Here is a 20,061-nt window from a genome sequence, read left to right as displayed (position 1 = left end):
GGATGTGAGGGAATCATGAAAGATGTGGCCCAAAGCAACAACATCCTTCGATACAACATTGTACCTGCATTTCGTTACCATTTACATGCCCCTGACAAATCTCTGACACTGTACTCATTCCAAGTTTCAAATAAGTAATTTCCACTGCATTTCTGTGAATGCTGAAGAAAAGAAGCCCAGCCACTGCAGTACTATCTGCACGTGGTAAACATCAACCACGATCCTGTGCCAGGAATGCAGTCGGTTTTGAACTGGAACTTCCTCCTCTGTTTACTGGAAATCTGCAAAAATACTGCTAAACTGAGTAGGTCAGGAAAAGAGAGCATGCAACCAAAATCCAGAGCGGATCTGGTAATAATCAAATGAAAATTGATGATTATACCTTCTCTTTCTCACCTAATTGTCACATCCTTGTCTGAGCTCTCCTGTACGAGTAAGAAAGATCTATCCAGCTGATTCCCAAGCTAAGCAGCAGCAGCAGCAGCATGCTCTCCTGACTCCGGGGTTCTAAAAAATAAAGGAATCCCTTGGTTCGTTTTCTCAGTAAGTGCCAAGAAGGTAAGAACGTACAATAAAATCCTACTGCTCCTAGTTTTGAAGAGAGTTAACTTCTATGGACGTTCCTGACAACTCTTTTCAAATGCCTTGAACCACGAGTATTAACCAGATAAGCCAACTGATAAGCTAACCCCACAGACAGATGGCCTTGTCCACTTCATCACAGCTTCGCAGACTCTCGCTGTTGTTTTTGAAGAATGAGGAGGAAACATTCATTCCGTGGGCTGCATGCTGCCAGTGAACTGCAGGAGCAAAAGGATCTGTGCTTGGAGCACTGGCATGAAAAATACTCAGCACCGCGTGACGATTCATCCCCCATGTGTGCCCAGAGCTTGTATTTACTCTCCTAAATTAAAGTCCTCAAACTTTCAGAGAAATAGTAACTAGCCTACTTACAAAATAATCATTTATCAAGTAAAAAAATAAAATTATTTTAATACAAATGGATGAAGACAAATGTCAAGACGAATTCTTATCAGCGTTATAACATTTCTGTATTTCATCAACGAGAAGCATTTACATCTGACAAATTCAGCTGTCATCTCCCAGTGACTACTGACAACACCACGAAGGGAGGATATCAGGATGAAACTGTAAGTCCGAGTCCCAGTGCAGCCTGCACCTTCCAGCCAGGCTTAACTGCTTGTATGGTCTGAGCAACCAAGCTCTTCCAGAAGATTGGGAAAACCGTTCCGTGTACTCAAGAGGAACAGAGTCAGCTTTTAGCTTTGCCCTTTTTTGCAGGAAGCCGTCCCGTTGCTTCGAGGTATTTGTTAATTATTTCTTCTTGAGTACTGGGCAAACACGGATGATACTTACTGTATTCCATTGTATATTCACCCTTTCCCTGGAGAGTTGGAACAAGAATAGTCAAAGTTAGGGTGCTAAGCAAGGAACCTTACTTAGCTGTAAGGCCATCCCCCAATCTGTGACCTCACCTGCAGAAATAACTTACAATGAAGCATACAAACACTGTGTACTGAGGCATGTAGATAGAGACACAAAAATAAACAGCATCTGAACATTGTTTTTTGATATGAGATTACAAGATTGCCTGCAGTAATAAAGCTCCATTTGAATGCTCAGAGAATACAGGTGTTTGCATGTCACTATAGGTAGAGCAGAAAATTTTCATTAACACACAAAGAAAACAACCTCAACTGGTTCAAATGTGTTCAATGAACATGTAACTGTAAGGGTATATGTTGTTAAAAAGGGAATTTATTAACAGGAGTGCTGCTGTCAGAAGTCTCACCTACTTGCAGAAATCAGTAACTTAAGGAGCATGTCTACACTTTTCCAGACTCTGCATGTAATACCTCTACCAATTCTCTATCACTTTCTATTATTTGCAACTCTGAATCTCTTCTCTCTCCAAAGTATGCAAGAATTTTTTGTCCACCATGAGGTCAGCGATAGCTACGTTAATAAAAAATCAGTTAAAGTAACAGAAATTACTTTAAGGTTATTTTCATTAATTGTATTGTGATTTTTATCACTTTTACTGCTGCGTATACTACGCTAATGATGATGCAAATTAGCACATTTGATTTACAGAAGTGAGTATCTTCTAGCAAAAAGTACTGAGAATACTTACCTCTGTGCAAGACCGCAGCTCAGTGGCATATCCAAACATATCATTCAGTGGCACCTAAAATCAAAGCATAGCATAGGATATTTTTCCATCTACTTTTGGTTATCACTCAATTAATCTCAATTATGGTATAAAAAGTCAGTCGGTAAACTCCCCTGACACTCTGTGCATCAATACTGCTGCGCAGATTTCACTCCAAGGCAGCACAGCCAGCCAGCCTCAACAAAGCCGTGTTCCTTCCTCTGCCACCATATGGTCCTAGGTTAATAAGTTGGCTTCTCCAGAGCAGAACAGATTTATAACAGGTTTACTAACACTGCTTCCGCAAATGGAAAATTCATGCCTGTCCACTGAATAACTTGAGAAACATTTAAAACCGCAGCCAACCAGGCAAACAGTAACAGAGTCAAAAGGCAACACAGAAGAAAAGAGAGAGGGGCCAGGGAACAGCACACACCTCCGCATAGAGAGTAAAGTAACCTTCAGTGCCATCCTGCCCCGTGATCACTCCGTGACGGCGATTAATTCCAGCTATCACCGCCCCTTGGAACTCAGTGGGTGCCATCACCTCCACGGCCATGATGGGCTCAAGCAGACGCACAGTAGCGTTTTCCATAGCTGGAGGAAAGGAAGTAATTAAATATACTCTTACATCAGTCTACCAATACCATGGACATTACACGATTTTAAACGTGGCCTTGCAAGAAGCCTCCCAAACCCGCCTCAGTGATGAGGCCGGGAGTGACCACTTACACACCACGTTTCCCATGACAACCAAAGTGAGCAGAATCGTGAAGCTGTGTTTTGCAAGACTGCATAAATCAACCTCCAGCTACATTCACGTGCAGTTATAGAAACTAAGGAACGAGCCCGGTCTCACTCAACATGCCCCTTTGCATAACAAAGAATTGTTTTACAGTTAATGCTGAATGCTTCTTAAACGAGTAGGGAGAACATTACTGACTATTTGGAATTCTAGCCCCCCTACCTTCCATTCCAGAGATGGCAATGCTGGCAGGCACAAAGTGGTTGCTCTGTTTTGTAGTTACCTATATAAAGACGAAGCTGTTGGTATCTCTTTAATCCAGGAAGAAGGATTTCCTTCTGATAACTCTAAGGGTTACCCTGCCTTCTTATGAAGTTTTATAAGTTCTAGCATGCACTCTTTTCTACAGAACCAGTCAAACCTCAAATGTATGTATAGATACACCAGGTAATCTAAAGAAAAAGGTTATTAAATTTGCCCCATCAACAAAGAAGCCAGTAGGACTACACATTCAGATTACTCAGTTTTATACCTTGCTTTAGGGCTCCTTCTCCTGCTCTGATGAAAGAGAATTCATTGGAGTCCACCATGTGATGTGCACCGTCTTCTAAGACGAATCGGACTCCAGATATCCTGTGCCCTGACACTGGACCTTTTTCACATGCATCTCGGAACCCCTGTCGAACAACGCCTCAAAATTAGCACTTTGCAGATTGAAATTAAGCTTAAAAAAATAATAAAAAAAAAAATCCACCCAGAACGACCACAAAAACCCTTTCACAATCTCCAGCAGCACTCCCATAACTAGCCAATGGACTTTCTTGCTTGTTAAGAAGATGAAAAAACATAACGGAGTGGGGAAAACTTTTTACTCCAAAATGTCTGAAAACTTTTTCCTGTCATTCGTTGGTACCTTAATTTTGTGCCACCTTAAAAGAGAAATCATGCAACCAACTGGAATGTACTCAGGATTTTCTTTGTTAAGGGACTGTACAATCAAAAACTGAAGGAATGCTTTAACTATTTGATTGAAGAGTAAGATTCTTCTCAGAATACTTCTTCTCAGACTGTGTGTTTTTTCCAAGACTCAGCAAAAATCTTTTAAGTGTTGCATCACGGAATAACGAAGGAATTCTTTCAATTTGATTAAGGAATGCAATGATCATGTTAAGATGGATACACAAACTTATTACTTAACAGTTGTAAGTGATAAATTACATGGTTACACAGAAAAACACAGAGGAAGCACACATAAGTGGTAAAAGAGACAGACTATTAGACAACTCATGCATCAAATTAAATTGCAGTTTCCTATGTATCCGGTCTCAGAGAAACCACCAAAAAAAATACATAATTCAGAATCAGGGATGAGAATTACCTCGCTAGAATTAAAAGCAGAAAATGGAAATTAAAAAGCAGGCTCATCAGAAGGAGGTTTGTTTCACTGTCCGAAAGGAAAGCCTGCCTTTTTTACTGAGGTGCTGCTATGGAAACAGAGCAAGCACACGCTACCAAAGAAAACAAACAGCGGGTTCTAAATTAAGTGGAAAAGCTAGGAATGTGAGATATTACGCAAAAAAATGGAAATTTGATTCAGCTTCCTCTGAAGTAATGGAGAAAGTCTTCTTGCCTGGGGCAGGACAGAAGCAAACGTTAACAGAACAGCAAGGAAAAAAAAAACAAGAATCAGTATTTCTTATATCACACACAAATGGCTTTGTACCTTTTCAACAGCAGGCACAAACTGCTTTGGAATATTTGTGCCAATGGTTCTGTCTTCAAATTCTATTTTCGTGTAGTCCTCGGGATCCAGGGGCTCGAGGAATCCTATAACTTTGCCATACTGCCCTGCTCCACCAGTCTGCTTCTTGTGTGTGTATTCAAACCTAAGAACAAACAGACAAAACCCCACATGACGTTATTCATTACACCAACCACGCTCTCTAACCATGTCTTTAAAAGGAAAAAGCTCCCATTCTGCATTTTATTTTACTTGGCTTAATGTTGTATGAACGACCGAAACAACAGCTGAGAGCATCCAGATGCTCAAGGCAGGACCAATACGACAGTCCATCCTGCAAGCTGGAGCCTAAAGACAGGGATGATTTGGTCTCTCAAAGAACAATCACTCAGCAACACGAGAATCACAGAACGGTTTGAGTTGGAAGGGACCCTTAATGGCCACCAGTCCTACTCCCTGCAATGCACAGGGGCACCCACAGCCCCATCAGTGCAGTCCTCATATCCTGACTGCCTTCAGGTTTGGGTGCTTGTGCAAGATTGGACATTATTTCCACACATGCCTCCAGCTCCCTCCCGCAAAGCACTCTGATACGCACACTGGACAAGGGTGATTAGGGGAAAAAAAACGTATCATTATTAATGACACCTGATGGATGTTAGGTCCCTTTGAACTATTTAACCCCCCAGGCCAGCTGGCTGGCAGGGCGCTGTGCTCCGAGGCTGTGAGGGGGGGGATGCGCAGAGCCGCACTGAGCGGCTGACCCCGAATTTCCTCCACGAGGAAGAAATGACCTTACAGCTTTACAGCTCACTCCGTCAGACCAGGAGGAGGAGGGGGGTGGGCAGAAGAGGAGGAGGAGGACGGCCCCGGCTCTGCTCCTCCCCAGCCCAACCCCAGCGGGCGGGAGCTGTCGGCCCGCTTCCTGCTGCCAGCACCTGGCCCCACCGCCCTCCTAGGCCACAGCCTTCCCCGCGCCATGGAGGAGCTGTCGCCAGCCCACAGCTCTGCCAGGCGGGCGGCGATGCTGGCCGCGGCCTACATCAGCCACCGCCACGGGAGCCCTGGGCACGGCTTGGTGCTGCGGAACGTGCGCCGTGCCCGCAGGGAGGTAAGGGCTGCCCGCGGGGAGGGGGAAAGGCCGCCGAGGAGCACTGCGGCCCTGCACTCCGGAACTGCTCCTGCTTTGCCCTTAAGCCTGCTAGTAGATGGCTTACAGCAATGATAACCTGCTTGCCTCATTGCAGTAGATATCCAATCCTGGAAAAAGGCAGAAAACAACTTAATGAAGAGCAAACTGAAGTCAGGATACGGAGCCCAAGTGAGCCTCTGCCTGAGTGTGACCGAGCAGCGCACAGTATCACACAGACTCTTCAGCAGGGTCTGCGGTCACAGAACAAGGGGAAGTGGCTTCAAGCTGAAAGAGGGTAGATTGAGATTAGATAGAAGGGAAAAGTCTTTCACAGTGCAGCTGGTGAGGCACTGCCACAGGTTGCCCAGAGATGTGCTGGATCCTGCAGACTGTCAGGGCGAGGCTGCATCAGGCCCTGGGCAACCTGATCCAGCTGTGGTGTCCCTGAGCACTGCAGGGGAGTCGGACTAGATGACCTTTAAAAGTCCCTTCCAACTCTAAGGATTCCATGATCCTGGGAGCCCACATATGGCAATTAAGCAATATGCCAGAATAGAGAGGAACGAGGAGGTACTAACTGGGCGTTCCACCAGGTGTGCAGCAAATGAGCAATCTTTCAGCAGGAAGAAAACAAAGAGAAGCTCAGCTCTGTGTGTGACGCAGAGTGACGCTGTTGGAGTCTGCCTTACAGTAACGAGAATCTTCTCCAAGATGCCAAGTAATTCAGCATTTTACAAAATAAAGATTCTTACTGTTCTCCCTCCTTAGGACATTGATGGTATCGGGCACAAATATAACCTGGAATTCGTGTTAGAAGACATATTTGACAAAGTGAGTTCAGCTTTACTTCATTAATGCATTCTATGGGCAGAAGTTGACACTACTGATGTGTAACATGATAAGGAGATATCAACATCCTTCAGTTTCAAATTGGAGTTACGTGCATCTATGACTCCAACTGAAGAGCACAAGTAACACTCTGCACCCCAAACATGGCGTTTTAGATCTTTGTGAAAGGAAAACTGCCTTTAAAATACATTCACAGAGGTGCTATGAACATAGCCTGGTTTTAAATAATCACATATGTCTATGGGCCACAGTGAGGGGAAAAAAATACATTTTAGAGGTTTAAATTACCAATATTACACATGTATTTAATCGAATATTAATACATCTAATTAACTCTGTAACAGGACAGTACTGTTAACTGCACTGCTGAGGTTCTGTATCATCTGGGCAACAAAAACAGTGCTCCAGATGTGCAATTTACAATCAAAGGAGAACTCAAGAACACAGACGAAGCAGATAACGTGTTCTACAATCGAATCAAGAGCCTGAAAAAAGAGCTCGAGGCAGAGAACATACCAGGTACTAAAAAGGGACCTGGGCAAGAAAGAAGTGAGAGAATGCGTTCCGCGGCCAGAAACAAAACTGAACTGAATTGGTGGAGGTCCACGATCCTATGGGAGCCCGCAGTATACGAGGCAGGACCGAGGGAGATCAGGCTGCTGGCCCTGCTCTGAATACATGCCTCTTCGTTTTCTCTTATGCTAAGTGGTATGTCAGTCACAACATTGCCAAAATCATTCGTCAGCTCTGAAATCCAGGACTGATGCATAATTTGCACGTGACTCGAAAACCCTCCCTCACTTCTTTTACTCTTTGTCATCGCCGTGCTGCCTGACTGCTCCTACTGTTGTACATTAGATACCCCAATGAAGACTTCACAGAACATGTGTTAAGGGGAAGAAGTGGGAGGGGAAGCAGCCACAGGAGTGAGATAGCAGCTATTCCAAGATGCTAATAGAAGGTTTGTGACACAGCAAGGAACATCAACCAGATCCCCCAAGTTTTAGCACCAGACCCCCTCTACTACGCTGTAAGATCCTACCAATGCCTGTGACTCGGTGCATCTCGCTTACCGTGTATTTGTTTTCTTTCTCAGACAGCCATGGCAATGTGTCCCCAGAAATGGAGCCCATCAGAGCGCTCGCCTGGGCTGCCTCTGGCTATGTGATATGGCAGAACTCCACTGAGAATACTAAATTCCACCTTGCCCAGATCAAACACGTGAAGCAAGTGGTGAGTTACCATCAACACACTGCAAGAAGCATAATGTTTAGGAGCTAAACAATTGTGGCATGTACCAACCTACAGCCGAGGCAAAGTTCTTAATTAAGAAATCTCAACTGCATCTGAACTTCATGGTCTGGTTCATTTTAAAGCCAGTGCTTCAGCTTTTTGTTCCACGTACCCCTTTCCTCCAGCAAGCCGTGAACGCTTTCACTGATGCCTTGGGTGTTTATGTAGATCATTCCTTCTCCTCATAAATTTCGCTTATAGAAACTGTCTCTTTGCAAGAGCAGTATTCTATGCTTAGTTAGAAAAATTGACTTTTCCACTTAAGGGTCATCCCTTTGATTACAGTTTTATATTGCTTTCCTGCCTTCCATTTATAACGTAGGCTGAGCTGACAGTATTCTTGCACCTGCATAACATGTCTTGGAATATTCTCCTTCATCTCTTGATTTACATCATGATCTAGCAATCAGTCACCATAACACTGCTTGACATCTCTGCAATACTCAAGTCTAGACAAATAGCAATGGCTGCCATCTCAACCTCAATAAAATACAATCTACACTGCTTTTTGTCTGCAGTATTCCCGTTTCCATCCGTTTGGCAGTTCACCTCAAAATGCTAATCAAGAAAGAAAATACTGATTTAATTCCAGTCTTAACATTAACTTTTTTTTACTTCATTATTCCCAAACTTACCCATAGTAATGTTAGTTCTGACTATGGGAGAAGGAAATATTTTAACATTAATTTTTAGCTGAAATATCTGTACCACAGAGTTGCTCTCCAATTTTTTTTTTAATGACTCATTTATCCATTTCTACAACACTTCAGAGTTAGCTTTCTACCTGATCTTTAAAGTTTAGTAAATTAGAGCAATTCTTCTAGGTTTATATTGGCTTGATGAGATTCTGGTAAGGAAATTGAGTTCAGGAAAACACATACTAGAGTGAAGGGGAACAGAATAGTTCAGGATAAAGTATCTTCTATTTTCCCTGTTTTTTCGAGTGATCACAAGCACTGTGTTTACCCTGAGCAGCTAAGCTCACAAATAAATGACCGTGACATCTCAGTATTCCAATTAACAGAGTCAGTAGCTGCCATCATCAACAGGCCTTGAAGACTTTTTACCTAAAACAGGCAACTTGCTTCCAGAAAATGTGTTATCAGGGAAAAAATGTTCATTCTTAATTTAATACAACTCTGGAGATTCTTTCAGTTCTTCTCTATTCTATTGGGAACAAATATACTGTGAATTAAGAGTAACTCCTAAAGCAAAAGGCAACGTTAAACTCAAGGAAACCGAGTGTGTAAGAAAGAACAGAGAAAGAGGATCTCCTGTTTAGAAAACTCAATACATCAGAAGTCTCCAGAAAAGACTTTCAGAGCCCAAAGTGAACTCATTTGCTACTTTTAAGATGCGGGAAAGTCCCAAGTTCAGCCCTTTTCATCTTATCTTTCCAGAAAAGAACTGATGAATTCCTGGAATTTGACTACGTGATTCTACTTCACGAAAACGTGTCCCAGGTAAAAAAAATCCTCATCCTAAAAACGTTTTCTTATTATTATACTGCTGGCTGCATAACTTCCAACTTGGACACGAAGCTGGGAGGTGTTCACAGATCTGGTGCCTGGAGGACAGCAGCTGAAATGGGTGAGGGCAGCGATCACCCACCTGCCTCAGCACTATCTGTGTCTGTCCCTAGGCAAGCAGGAGACAACAGCTCTCTAGTTTGTATCAGGACCTAATTTTCAGCTGATTTCCAAGCACTTCTTGTGAACAGCAGAGCTTCAGTATACCAGTCTCATTTACAGCTCTCTCTTCTTGGGAGATAGTATCACCAAACTGGTCAGTCATAAAGGGAAGAAGCTGCAGTTCAGTACTGTTCAAAGGAAATACCTTCCCACTTCCTACATTTTTACTTTCTACCCACAGGAGATTATTCCCTGGCAAATGACAGTTCTCTGGCATCCGCAGCATCACGTTGAAGTAACACAGAACAGCCGCCAGCCAGAACATGCATTGGTCTAATGGAGCATCCAACAGTGCAATGCAAAAAGCACAGATGCTACCATAAGCATTGCAGGAGGGGCATACAAGTTAATTTGGTGAACACAATCAATGTAGGAAGAGTCCTTACTCAAAGAAGCTTTGTTTCCTGTATGCTGTGCTTTGATCTGATAATCAAATAGGTGCTCTCTCTACCACGCAAGCAAATCTGGCACCAAAACAGATTAGAAAAAGCTCTGCTGCTAGAAAGAATACTTACTGCACAGGTGCGGAGATGTTCTCTCTAAAGGCAACTTTTGGCTTTCCCATGGTGCAAGGGCAGCCATATTCTCGTTCCATCCGCTGCAGAAAAGAAAGTGGAATGAAACATGGAGTTGTTGCTATACTTCAGCAATAACTTTATTACAGATCTTTTCGGAATGAGAAACTTGATCAAGGTTAACCATTTTTTTGGGGTTGAGGTTGGACTGAATTGGGTTTTTCTGGAGTTTTTGTTTTCTCTCCTTCAAGAAAGCAATGTTAAAGATAATGTGCTGTCATTCTGCAGTCATTCTTGCATAGGGGCTGTAGCTTTAGATACAGGAAAAGGAAACCACCTAATTATTTTATTAAAGTTTTCCAAAACAAAACCCATCTTTTCCTCATTCTTTCAACATTCCAAATGCATCTACTTTATGAGGCTAAAATAAAAAACAATGAGTTGTGCACCTCCAAAGGATTTCGTAAACTTGATGACACCTGAGGCACCCAATTACAAAACCAGGCCTAAACACTGGCATCCATCAGCCCCCTGCAGATAGATTTTTTGTACAGCAACACGTTTTAGCCAGAAAGGAAGAAGTCTTGGTTGGCAGAACAGTCACAAGCAGAGTCTACAGATTCCGTTTTCCAAATTACCTGGGAATAGATTTCCAAGTGCAGTTCTCCCATTCCAGAAACAATGGTCTCTTTGCTTTCATCATCGAAGTGCACTCTAAAAGTGGGATCTTCCCTTGTAAAGCGGCTCAAGCCTTTTGAAAATTTATCGAAGTCATTCTAAAAATCAGTTACAGATACAAAGGAAACATTAATTCAACATCCAGAAGACTAACAAGCCTCCAATTTTCCCGTCAGTTGTCACTTCTACTCTCACGAGGTCATTTTCTGCAGCAGTCATACATTTACAGCTGCATTTATTTCCCCAGTTACTTCAAGTCCGTGATAAACCCAGACCAAAGACACACGTCTTCTCTAGAGTTACCTAGTACCACCTAACACACTGTTCAGATAACACGTGAATATATTCTTAGGTACTCTCAACACAGTATTTTAGAACAATGCTCATCTAGTCTACAGATCCTGCATTTCCCTGCTAACCAACACAAAGCAATAAACGCAGCAGGAAAAGGTATTTCAGTCAGAAAAAGGTTGGTCCACAGGCTCCTACCTTGTTGGAAGGCTTCATAGCTACTGAAATGACAGGATCAGGGATGTGTATTGATTCCTGCAGGTCGTAAAGGAAGAGACCATACAGTCAAGTTTTGCTGTACCTGGCAATGTAACTTCTCCAAAAATTATTGGTCACAAGAATTCTGGATCACAAGCAGATGACTGCTGTTCTTATCACACTTGTATCTCATACAGTGCCAGTGCACCAGAACTGTGTAATTCTCCCCAGGGTTATTAGAGGGCTGCTATTTAACATATCCCATCCTGCCAACCGTAATATTTCCAGTACCAACCAAGATGCAAGTTGATCTCTGTCTGGGTTTCGCACTGCTTAGAAAAATCTGCTTCCCACCAGATTTTGTAAATGTACACAAAAATAAAAGTGATATATGCAAATAGGTACACAGACACATAGTTCAGCAGTTCTGGGGTAACAACATTCACTCAGCATTCAGTAGCCCATGGTCAGCAGACAGTGCAGTAATGCTTCCACGCTAACCCTGAACTACAATATTGATGTCAAGTGTAGCAAATGGATGTGTATCTCCTGCATATACCATACTTATACACATACAGGCTTCCTGAGGTTGTGTAAACTGGACAAACTCTTAAAAATTTTTACAACAAAATCCTGGTAAACTCCAGCACACAATGAGGCACACAAATGAGAAGGCACACTTACCATGGAAATGTCAGTGCTGGTTTTATCCGTGAACGTATCCCCACTGGCACAGTCGATTCCAAACAATGCACATATGTCTCCTGCATAAACCTCATTTACATCCTTAAGAAAGAAAAGCGTACTATTTAGAGAACACTGGAAGAGATGACAGTATATTACAAACTGTATTTGGTGTTAAGCAGAGATATAAATACTGTGTTTAAAGTTAAGCTCCTTTTTCTTCAAGGCAAATGCCCAAAGAGGATACCTCAGCTCTAGAGCAGGGATGAAAAGCAAACAACCTAATATTTTACAGGTGGTCTTGACCCAGCTATAAGGAAATTTTCAACAGGAAAGGGTAGCATTTGCAGCAGTTTGAGAATCAATTTTCAGTTTAAGAATGATATTAAATCATCACATGAAAGGAAACATCACTGCATGTTTTGCCAATCCTGTTTCCTCTCTCCCATGAGTGCAGAACACGGCCATACCACAGCCATCTTGCTTCAGTTATCATCTCAAAGCCTTTTTATAATACCTATTGTGCAAAGACTCTTCCCCTTCAGTGGAAATAATACTCTGAAGATCATTTTAGTTTCTTGTAGAGTTCTACTTAACAACAGAAGCTGAAATTTGACATATCACAACATACCTGAAAAGTGAGAAGCCAGTTGAGTAAGGGTGACTCAAAATGCAACCCGTGTGCCTGGACTGCAGCTCTCACTCACCTCCATGTTGTCTGAATGCATACGGACAAGTCTTTGCACACGCACTCTCTTCCCAGTCCTCGTGTTATAAATATAATCTGATTTCTTCAGCATCCCCTGATAAACTCGAATATAAGTTAACTGCCCAAAACGGCCAGCCTGAAATCAAAAGTCATTACAAATCAGACAAAATCCTCCTTGGAGTCAAGCCAGTTCCTGTTCGAAGCATGACCTGAACCGACTGAGCAAATGACTGCCTTGAATTTATACACCAAACATGTATGTGAAGCGTAGTTTAACATAGTCTCAGCTTTCACCTGGCTCTGGAAATGAACCTGACACTTACTGGCAATTTTCTTTACTTCACCAGTTTTACGAGTCCTAAGCCTTCATGACAGAGGCATATATTAGCTCCAATTTGGCCAGTCACTTTCGAGACGAAAATCTGAACTGCTGTAACAATTCTTAGAGGAAATGCTCTGCTTCTCTACTGTATTTGCTGTATTAGAGTAAAACATTAAAAAGCTCACCTCCAGCTTAAAAGCAAGGCCTACAAAAGGTTGCGAGTTGTCTCGAGCAGAGTTCAACAGGAACTTAGCCTTGTCCTCAGAATCTCTATTAAAAAAACCAAAGGGATGGAAAGTGAGTTTCTGTTACAAAGAAAACATGCCAGTTTCCTCTAACCATGAGTTGCCCTGGGAAGTGGCATGGGCTCTCAGTTTCCCAGGTTTATAATAGAGACTCAGAAGATGCTCACATATGTAGCTGTCATGTGCTTAGAAAAGAATCTCAGTAAAACTGCAGCAGATCCCTAAAAGGAGGTCTGAACTATGACATTTACCACTAGCACTTATCAAATGTATATGAGAAGTATAAACAGCCAAAACTTCTCAAACGAGAAGTGAGCTTTCTTAGCATTGGGATGAGGTACAGAATTATAATTGCATCATGCAAATGGTAAATGGCCATGTATTTTGTTACTGAAGTTTCCTACTGCGTAGTACCTGATCCCCAAGACCTCGCCATGCACTCACCAAGGCACTTACCCCTGGTTAAGAATAGCATAGTTCTCCACCTCTGAAGGGTTTGGGAGGTATTCTAGGACAGCATCCAGCAACGGCTGCACTCCTTTGTTCTTCAAAGCGCTTCCCACAAGCACTGGGGTAAAGGACTTCTTCAGTGTTGCTCTTCTGATGGCAAGCTGGAAAAATATCAAAACATTACTGTCCTGTGACAGCTTCAGGACCAGCCACACAGCATCCCAGAGCTCCTCCGTCTTTGCTGGCTTCACAGCCTCCTGGACAAGCCCTCACACACAAGCCTCCCAGGACAACTTGCTCTTTCTAGGAACACGTGAGATTTTTTGCAAGAGAAATTTAGGTTTTTGGGGGATATTCGGATAAGCTCAGTGAACCATCGTGTTCTGATGAAGACAGCTTTAACATCACAACAGAAGAATCTATGTACATTCATCTGCAGAGCTGCTGAGGTTGTGACTGCCTTGGGGATCCTTCCAGGATACCCCAGCAGGCACAGCCTTGTGCTTTTGCTCAATGCCTTTCACCCAAGCACCACATGACGTTGGAGAGCACCAGCAGCTTCCACGACAATTATCACAGCTGTCTTCTGCAAACCTTTAGGAAGGTGGGCAGAAGCTAACTCTGCCACCCTCCTTCCAAATCAGTGACTAAAGCCAAGACAGACTGCTACCTCAGCCTCAGCTCTCCCTACCACTAGAGGATGCCATCTCCCTGTGTCTACTGAGGCTCTCCAACTGAAAGCAGCTCCAGTCTTCTCGAATAAGCTAAAAGAAATGTATTCTCCTTAATCACGTCACCTAATCTGTGAGTTTAATTTAGAGCACCTTAAGAGAGAAGAATAAACTATCTTTATAATTAACAGAGAGAGCAATCTGGACTACCAGAGCCTGACAAAGAAAAACATAACACAAAATAAGATCTTGGACAGAGCAAATTGTTCTAGGGGAAGAATATTCTTTTTCAGTTAGAGAAGGAGGTGTTGTCCTCAAGCTTGTTGGTTTAATGAATTCACAAAAATAATACAAGGAAAAAAATCCTACATCAGCAAAACTGATCCTTGAGTGTAGCATTATGGACAGCAGCAAATCAAGTCGTGTTGAGGCAGATGATCTTCAGCAAGCATCATATGCTCGGGCTGTGATGGCTAGGAGCGATACTTAGCATCATTTCCGTGAAAAGACATTTCCACTGGAGACTTGGCTGCTCGCCACTGAAAGAAAATCCATCTTCAGGGACATACCAGTAAAAATTAACCCAATGCTACAGCCATCATAGCTGTAATTAATTTGCTTTCTGAAGTGGGAAGGAGAGGCACACTGAATAGACAAATTCATTTTTGCAACAGATTCTCCTCTCAGCGGGAGCTATCAAAAGTAGCTTGCTGCTAGGAGGCTCTCACCTCTCCCAGTAATCAGCATTCACATCTGTACTATTCCCTCTCCAGGTGGAAGAGAAATCCCCACAGGGCTCTAGAACTGCTCTTCTGTCTCTGCCTTTATCTAAGAGAGAAGGGCTGCTTTGAACAGCTCAGGCCTCGTAAAACAGTATTTAACTACTGGAACAGCTAAATGCTCAGTTCTATCAATAAGAGCTACATTTTTCTTTGTATTTCTGGGGGGGGAAAAAAAAAAAAGCCTTGCACTTCCTTGTCTCAAGTTGGAATATATGGACTTGCAAACAAAGAAAAAAAAAACCAAAAAACCCAAACTCAAGATCTGTAGCAAATTTAAAAGTGATCAAAGTTTTGGGGCTGTGAAGATTCAGAGAAGCAAACCTCGGGGGGACTTGCAATGCCCATCAGCTTTGAGCAGCTGCCAGTGCCCGTATCCCAACAGATCGAGTGTGCAGCTTCCAGGAAAGCGAGCAGTGCAGACCTTACCAGGAAAAGCGAGTGCCACACAAAGGCACCCAGGCATTGCTAAGGAGCCAAACGCTCATAAGAGGACCTCAACGTCAAAGCTCTGTTTAGAGCATGAGCTGACTTGAGCCCAGCTGGCTGCACGCACAGAAATAGCTCCCGCATGCAACGCTTAGGCCTCAGCTTGGCTTCAGCTCCCAACTGAAGGGCTCAGCTGCAAGCAAAGAGAAGCAAAAGGAGGTGGCAAGTGCCGTGCCAGGCAGACTTCACCCCCAGTGAGGCTCCACACAACACTGCTGACAGAAACCGGCTTAAACTTCAACAGCAGCTCCTAGAAAATGCAGCCTGCCCGTAACGCTTCTCCCACCAGAACAGACTCCTCAGACATTGCTTTTTCCCCCCGTTTTTAATTTATCACATGAAGCAACTGGTCCCTTGTGGCAGTTTCAGTCTTTGAGGGAATAATTACTATTAACAGCAGACATTGGAAGATTATTGCTCGAGTTAACTTCCAACAGTAGCAAGAGACGGTGGCAAATAGCAAACCATACCTCACAAAATACTTGCACCAAGAGCAAGGAATCTATACAGAATCACAGAACGGCGTGGGTTGGAAGAGACCTTAAAATGATCTACTTCCAACCCCTTAGCTGTGGGCTGGCTGCCCCCACCAGCTCAGGCCGCCCACAGCCCCATCCAACCTGGCCCTGAGCACCTTCAGGGATGGGGCACAGCTCCCTGGGCACAGCTCCCTGGCCTCACAGCCCTGTATGGCCATAAAGCAGCTAAAAGGGGAAAAAACAACCAAGTTGGAGTCATGCCTACAAAGCAGACAGCCCTGCCTTACGCTGCCAGCTGTCACAACACAAAGCCCAACAGCTCACTGTATGCCAACAGCTGCACAGTACTGACTTGACTTATGCACCTGCTGCACGGGGCTCAATGGTCAAGGCCAGCTAGAAGAGCACTGCTGTAAGGTGAGTGTCCTCGGGCTACCTCGCACTCCCAGCACTGACCGCCTGTCCCGACTAAAGCTAACAGCACGGTCACCTAACGTCCTTGGAGGAGGGACTGCAATCCCATCCAGACTCGATTTTCCAATCAGAAACCGACTCTGAAATGGATCCTCAATGGGGAATCCACCTGTAGGAGGTGACACGTTCTGCAGAACTCAAGCAAAAAGAATCTCTTCAAAAGACATTTTCAGTAGAGAGAGAAAGAACGGCACCATATTAAGAAGAAATACGTAAAGTTACCTTTATATCAGCAACCGTAGGAATCTTTTCTTCCAAAAACAGCTCCCCAAGGCGATCATCTGAATTAGCAACGCATTCAATCAGTTCCGAGCGCCGCTCTGCAGCCTCAGCTCTAAACTCAGCTGGAATTTCATCGTATCGAACCGTCTGCCTAAACACACAAATAACACAAGGGCTCTAAAGGAGTACCACGTGCATCAGCCTTCCAATCATTAGACATCGTGACCACCAGCCTGACCAGGAAAAATTCACTGCTGATGTGGATATATAAAAAAAAAAAAAAGGTACGCAAGAATATCAAATTGCTGTTTCTGATGCTTCAGCAGGTAAGGGTTCTTCCCACTCATGGCTGTGAGGATGCAGGGTAACCTGCTCAGCTGCACCCACGCCTTATTTATCATCACCCCAGTAAGCTCACGCCAAATGCACGCTATCGGTTCCCACTATGAAGCAGGTCTCCCAGGAGCACTGCCAGCACCCACCGCAGCCAGAGAACGATTCCTGCTGCAGCTGCCACTCCCTAAACCTGACTGCACAATCACTGTGCTGGAGAGCTGAGAGGCCACACCTCAGCCCTACCACAAGCTGCATCCCTCGCCTTCCCAACAGCAGGCTGCTTCATCTCTGAGGGGAAGCTATGGCTTCCCTTGGTGGAAGGTGCCATTACCCATGCACAGTAGCATCAGTAGAAGAAATACACAAGTTTCAAACCTTACCCAAGCGCGCCATCAAAATATATAGCTCTTTCTTCTATTAGATCTATGACTCCTTTAAAGTTTCCTTCCAGCCCAATTGGAATCTGGACAAAAGCTGCATTGTGTTTTAACTTGGACCTAAAAAAGCGAGCAAACACAGATAAAGAAAAAAAAAGTCATTTCCATATGTGTGCTCCAGATGTTTTCTGAGTGACAGCCTATTCCTACCCTACAGCATCGTGCTTTCTTCTGATGAAAAATGCCTATTTGCATTTTAACCTGAGTGACTGCCAGACTTCTAGATCCCAACAGAGTGTGAGAAACTTCCATGGGAAGTAAAAGGCAGAGCAACCTACTTGCAGATTAATTACTTGATGATGGGAGTTCCTTCTCCCTTACTGCCTACTATCATAAGTATCTCACAGATGAAATTAGGCACAGGAAGAGGGCACAGAAGGGGCAGGCAGGGTTCCAGGTATGTGAACCAGAAACTGCTCAACCTTGAGTCACGGCCCTGCTCTGAACTACAGCGTATCTGCTACCAGCATCTAGGAAAAACCAAAAGGCCGGTTTTGAAGTGGTTCCACATACAGTTCCAGCATCAAAATAAACATGAAAAAGCCAGCTCTCAGACACAGTAAGTCTGGACTGACACTAACTGCTGTTTCGCTCCCTTTTCCTTGACAAAAGGGAGAGTTGTCATAGGTAAGAGTAAGATTTAACCTGACATCATGCATTATCTCCCAAAATGCACCTACAAACTCCAAAGAGAATGTTTTTCAATATTCTCAGTATTAATCTGCTATATGAACTGCTCAGAATTATCGAAGAGGTAAGCTAAAGTGAGAAATACCTCAACTGTTGTACTGCTCTTGATGGACTGGAGCCCATTCTGTCCAGCTTATTGATGAACGTTAAGAAGGGCACATTGTAACGTTTCATTTGCCTGTTCACAGTTATGGTCTGGCACTGAACTCCTCCAACAGCACAGAGAACCAGAATAGCTCCATCGAGAACCCTCAGAGATCTCTCCACTTCAATGGTGAAGTCCACGTGCCCTAAGTAAGCATAAGAAAACAAAAAAAAAAAAGTTATTCATAGGTGATAAAAAGTAATGTTTCCTCACAGCTGCAGACAACACCCAACGCAATCCATCTCCAGCCATAAGGAACACACCACAGCAGCCCAACGTCAGCCCCTAAGGAGCACAACGAGGGCACCACGTTCCCCTTATGCACAAAGGAATGGCAGCCTTACAGTGTCAGAGCTGCTGCTACCTGGCGTGTCTATGATGTTGATGTTGGTGTCCTTCCACATGGTGTACGTGGCCGCAGACTGAATGGTGATTCCACGCTGTCGTTCCAGCTCCATCGAATCCATAACAGCCCCGACTCCATCCTTACCTTTCACCTTAGATAAAAAGGGAAAAAAAACAGAGCTTTAGTCCCAGAGGGTTTACTGAGAGTTCTCTGTAAGTGATGCTTCGTATAGTGTCACCTTTCAGGCAGCGATGAAAAGGAGACATCAGAGAAGCACTTTTAACTCCTGAAATGCAAACAAATGTGATTTCTTTGTAGCATTGCCTACTCTGATGGTGGAACTAGATGGTTCCAAAGGTCTTTCCTAACCCGAATGATTCTCTTATTCTATACTTTAATGTCCTTTGCTCCCCTAAGGATCAGTCCCAAAAGAAGTCACCAGCAACTGGCAGACAATTACGCTTCGCTGTGAACTTCATAAGCTAACATACCTGGGACTTGGAATACATCCCTGGATTCTCTCACTTTCTTACAGCCGCCTATGGCTGAATCAGCAGCAGCACGCACCTCCCACGGTGTTTTACCAAAGAACTAAGGGTGGAAGGGACCCCAGGGCATCCCCAGCCCAATCCCCTACCACAGCGGGAACGCACCCAGTGGGTTTGTGTGTCTGCACAAAGGACACTCCGCCACTCCTCGCACAGCAAGCAGCACAGGGGTCCCAGTGACCCGCGCCCACCTCGTGCATCTGCGCGATCCGGCCCGTGTAGAAGAGGACGCGCTCCGTCAGCGTGGTCTTCCCCGAGTCGATGTGGGCCGAGATGCCGATGTTGCGGATCCGCTCGTTGGGAAGGACGGCCGTGGAGCAGCGCCGGCAGGCATTGAGGAGGAACTGAGCGGGGAAAGCCGGTTCGCTGCGGAGCCCTGCCCCGCTCCCGGCCCGCACCCCTTCTACCACCCACCCCCACAAGCCCCCGCCCGGCCTTCCCCTTCTCTCGCTCCCCGTTCGCCCAGGGACTCCTCCCGCCCACCTCAGCGAGCCTTCAGGACGCCCCCGCGGGCGGGCGGGCTCCGCCCTCCCGGCCCGCCGCGCCTGAGGAGCCCCTCCCCGCCTCACGCTCGGTACCGCCCGCTACCTGCCGCTGCCCGCGGCCCCGCGCCGCTCGCACCGCCCGCAGCATGGCCGCTCACTGCCGCCCCGCAAGGTCGGGCCGCCGCTTCCGGGGTCACCGCGCATGCGGGGCCGGGCCGGAAGCGCCGCATCGCGCCAATGGGGA

The 20,061-nt window shown here is 44.7% G+C and overlaps 2 protein-coding genes across 4 annotated transcripts; one reads left to right on the top strand and one right to left on the bottom strand.

Annotated features, from left to right (window-relative positions):
- On the bottom strand, positions 974 to 20,008 carry GFM1 (G elongation factor mitochondrial 1). Of its 3 annotated transcripts, none has more exons than XM_021393651.1 (18): positions 19,921 to 20,008; positions 19,524 to 19,676; positions 18,803 to 18,935; positions 18,379 to 18,583; positions 17,547 to 17,663; positions 16,831 to 16,981; positions 13,723 to 13,877; positions 13,207 to 13,291; positions 12,698 to 12,835; positions 11,991 to 12,092; positions 11,307 to 11,363; positions 10,778 to 10,915; positions 10,140 to 10,222; positions 4,642 to 4,804; positions 3,451 to 3,595; positions 2,610 to 2,770; positions 2,156 to 2,209; positions 974 to 1,405 (listed from the first exon to the last, which is right to left on the bottom strand). In XM_021393651.1, the coding sequence occupies exons 1-18, from the start codon at positions 19,963 to 19,965 to the stop codon at positions 1,274 to 1,276; spliced, it is 2,217 nt and encodes a 738-aa protein (XP_021249326.1). In that variant the 5' UTR covers positions 19,966 to 20,008; the 3' UTR covers positions 974 to 1,273. The 3 variants fall into 3 exon arrangements, with proteins under 3 accessions (XP_021249326.1, XP_021249328.1, XP_021249327.1); XM_021393653.1 differs by having other exon boundaries at positions 19,438 to 19,676; positions 19,816 to 19,925; XM_021393652.1 differs by having other exon boundaries at positions 19,816 to 19,924.
- Positions 5,536 to 10,509, top strand: LXN (latexin). The gene is made up of 6 exons (XM_021393667.1): positions 5,536 to 5,770; positions 6,560 to 6,622; positions 6,985 to 7,159; positions 7,737 to 7,873; positions 9,334 to 9,396; positions 9,806 to 10,509. Exons 1-6 carry the CDS (start codon positions 5,639 to 5,641, stop codon positions 9,899 to 9,901), a joined length of 666 nt encoding a protein of 221 aa, XP_021249342.1. The 5' UTR covers positions 5,536 to 5,638; the 3' UTR covers positions 9,902 to 10,509.

Source organism: Numida meleagris, chromosome 4 (genome assembly GCF_002078875.1).
Source record: "Numida meleagris isolate 19003 breed g44 Domestic line chromosome 4, NumMel1.0, whole genome shotgun sequence".
Classification (NCBI taxonomy): Eukaryota; Metazoa; Chordata; class Aves; order Galliformes; family Numididae; genus Numida; species Numida meleagris.
Note: the sequence above shows the minus strand (reverse complement) of the source record. Positions and strands in the feature narration are given on the sequence as shown.

Bases quoted from the DNA above. Each gene is read 5' to 3' on its own strand.
- LXN (XM_021393667.1), top strand. From the start codon at position 5,639: ATGGAGGAGCTGTCGCCAGCCCACAGCTCTGCCAGGCGGGCGGCGATG. The intron at 5,771-6,559 runs GTAAGGGCTGCC...CTCCCTCCTTAG, and splicing joins TGCGCCGTGCCCGCAGGGAG to GACATTGATGGTATCGGGCA. The intron at 6,623-6,984 runs GTGAGTTCAGCT...ACTCTGTAACAG, and splicing joins TAGAAGACATATTTGACAAA to GACAGTACTGTTAACTGCAC.
- GFM1 (XM_021393651.1), bottom strand. From the start codon at position 19,965: ATGCTGCGGGCGGTGCGAGCGGCGCGGGGCCGCGGGCAGCGGCAG. The intron at 18,584-18,802 runs GTAGCAGCAGCT...ATGCTTACTTAG, and splicing joins CAACATCATAGACACGCCAG to GGCACGTGGACTTCACCATT. The intron at 2,771-3,450 runs GTATAAAACTGA...CCTTTCCTCCAG, and splicing joins AGAAGGAGCCCTAAAGCAAG to CTATGGAAAACGCTACTGTG.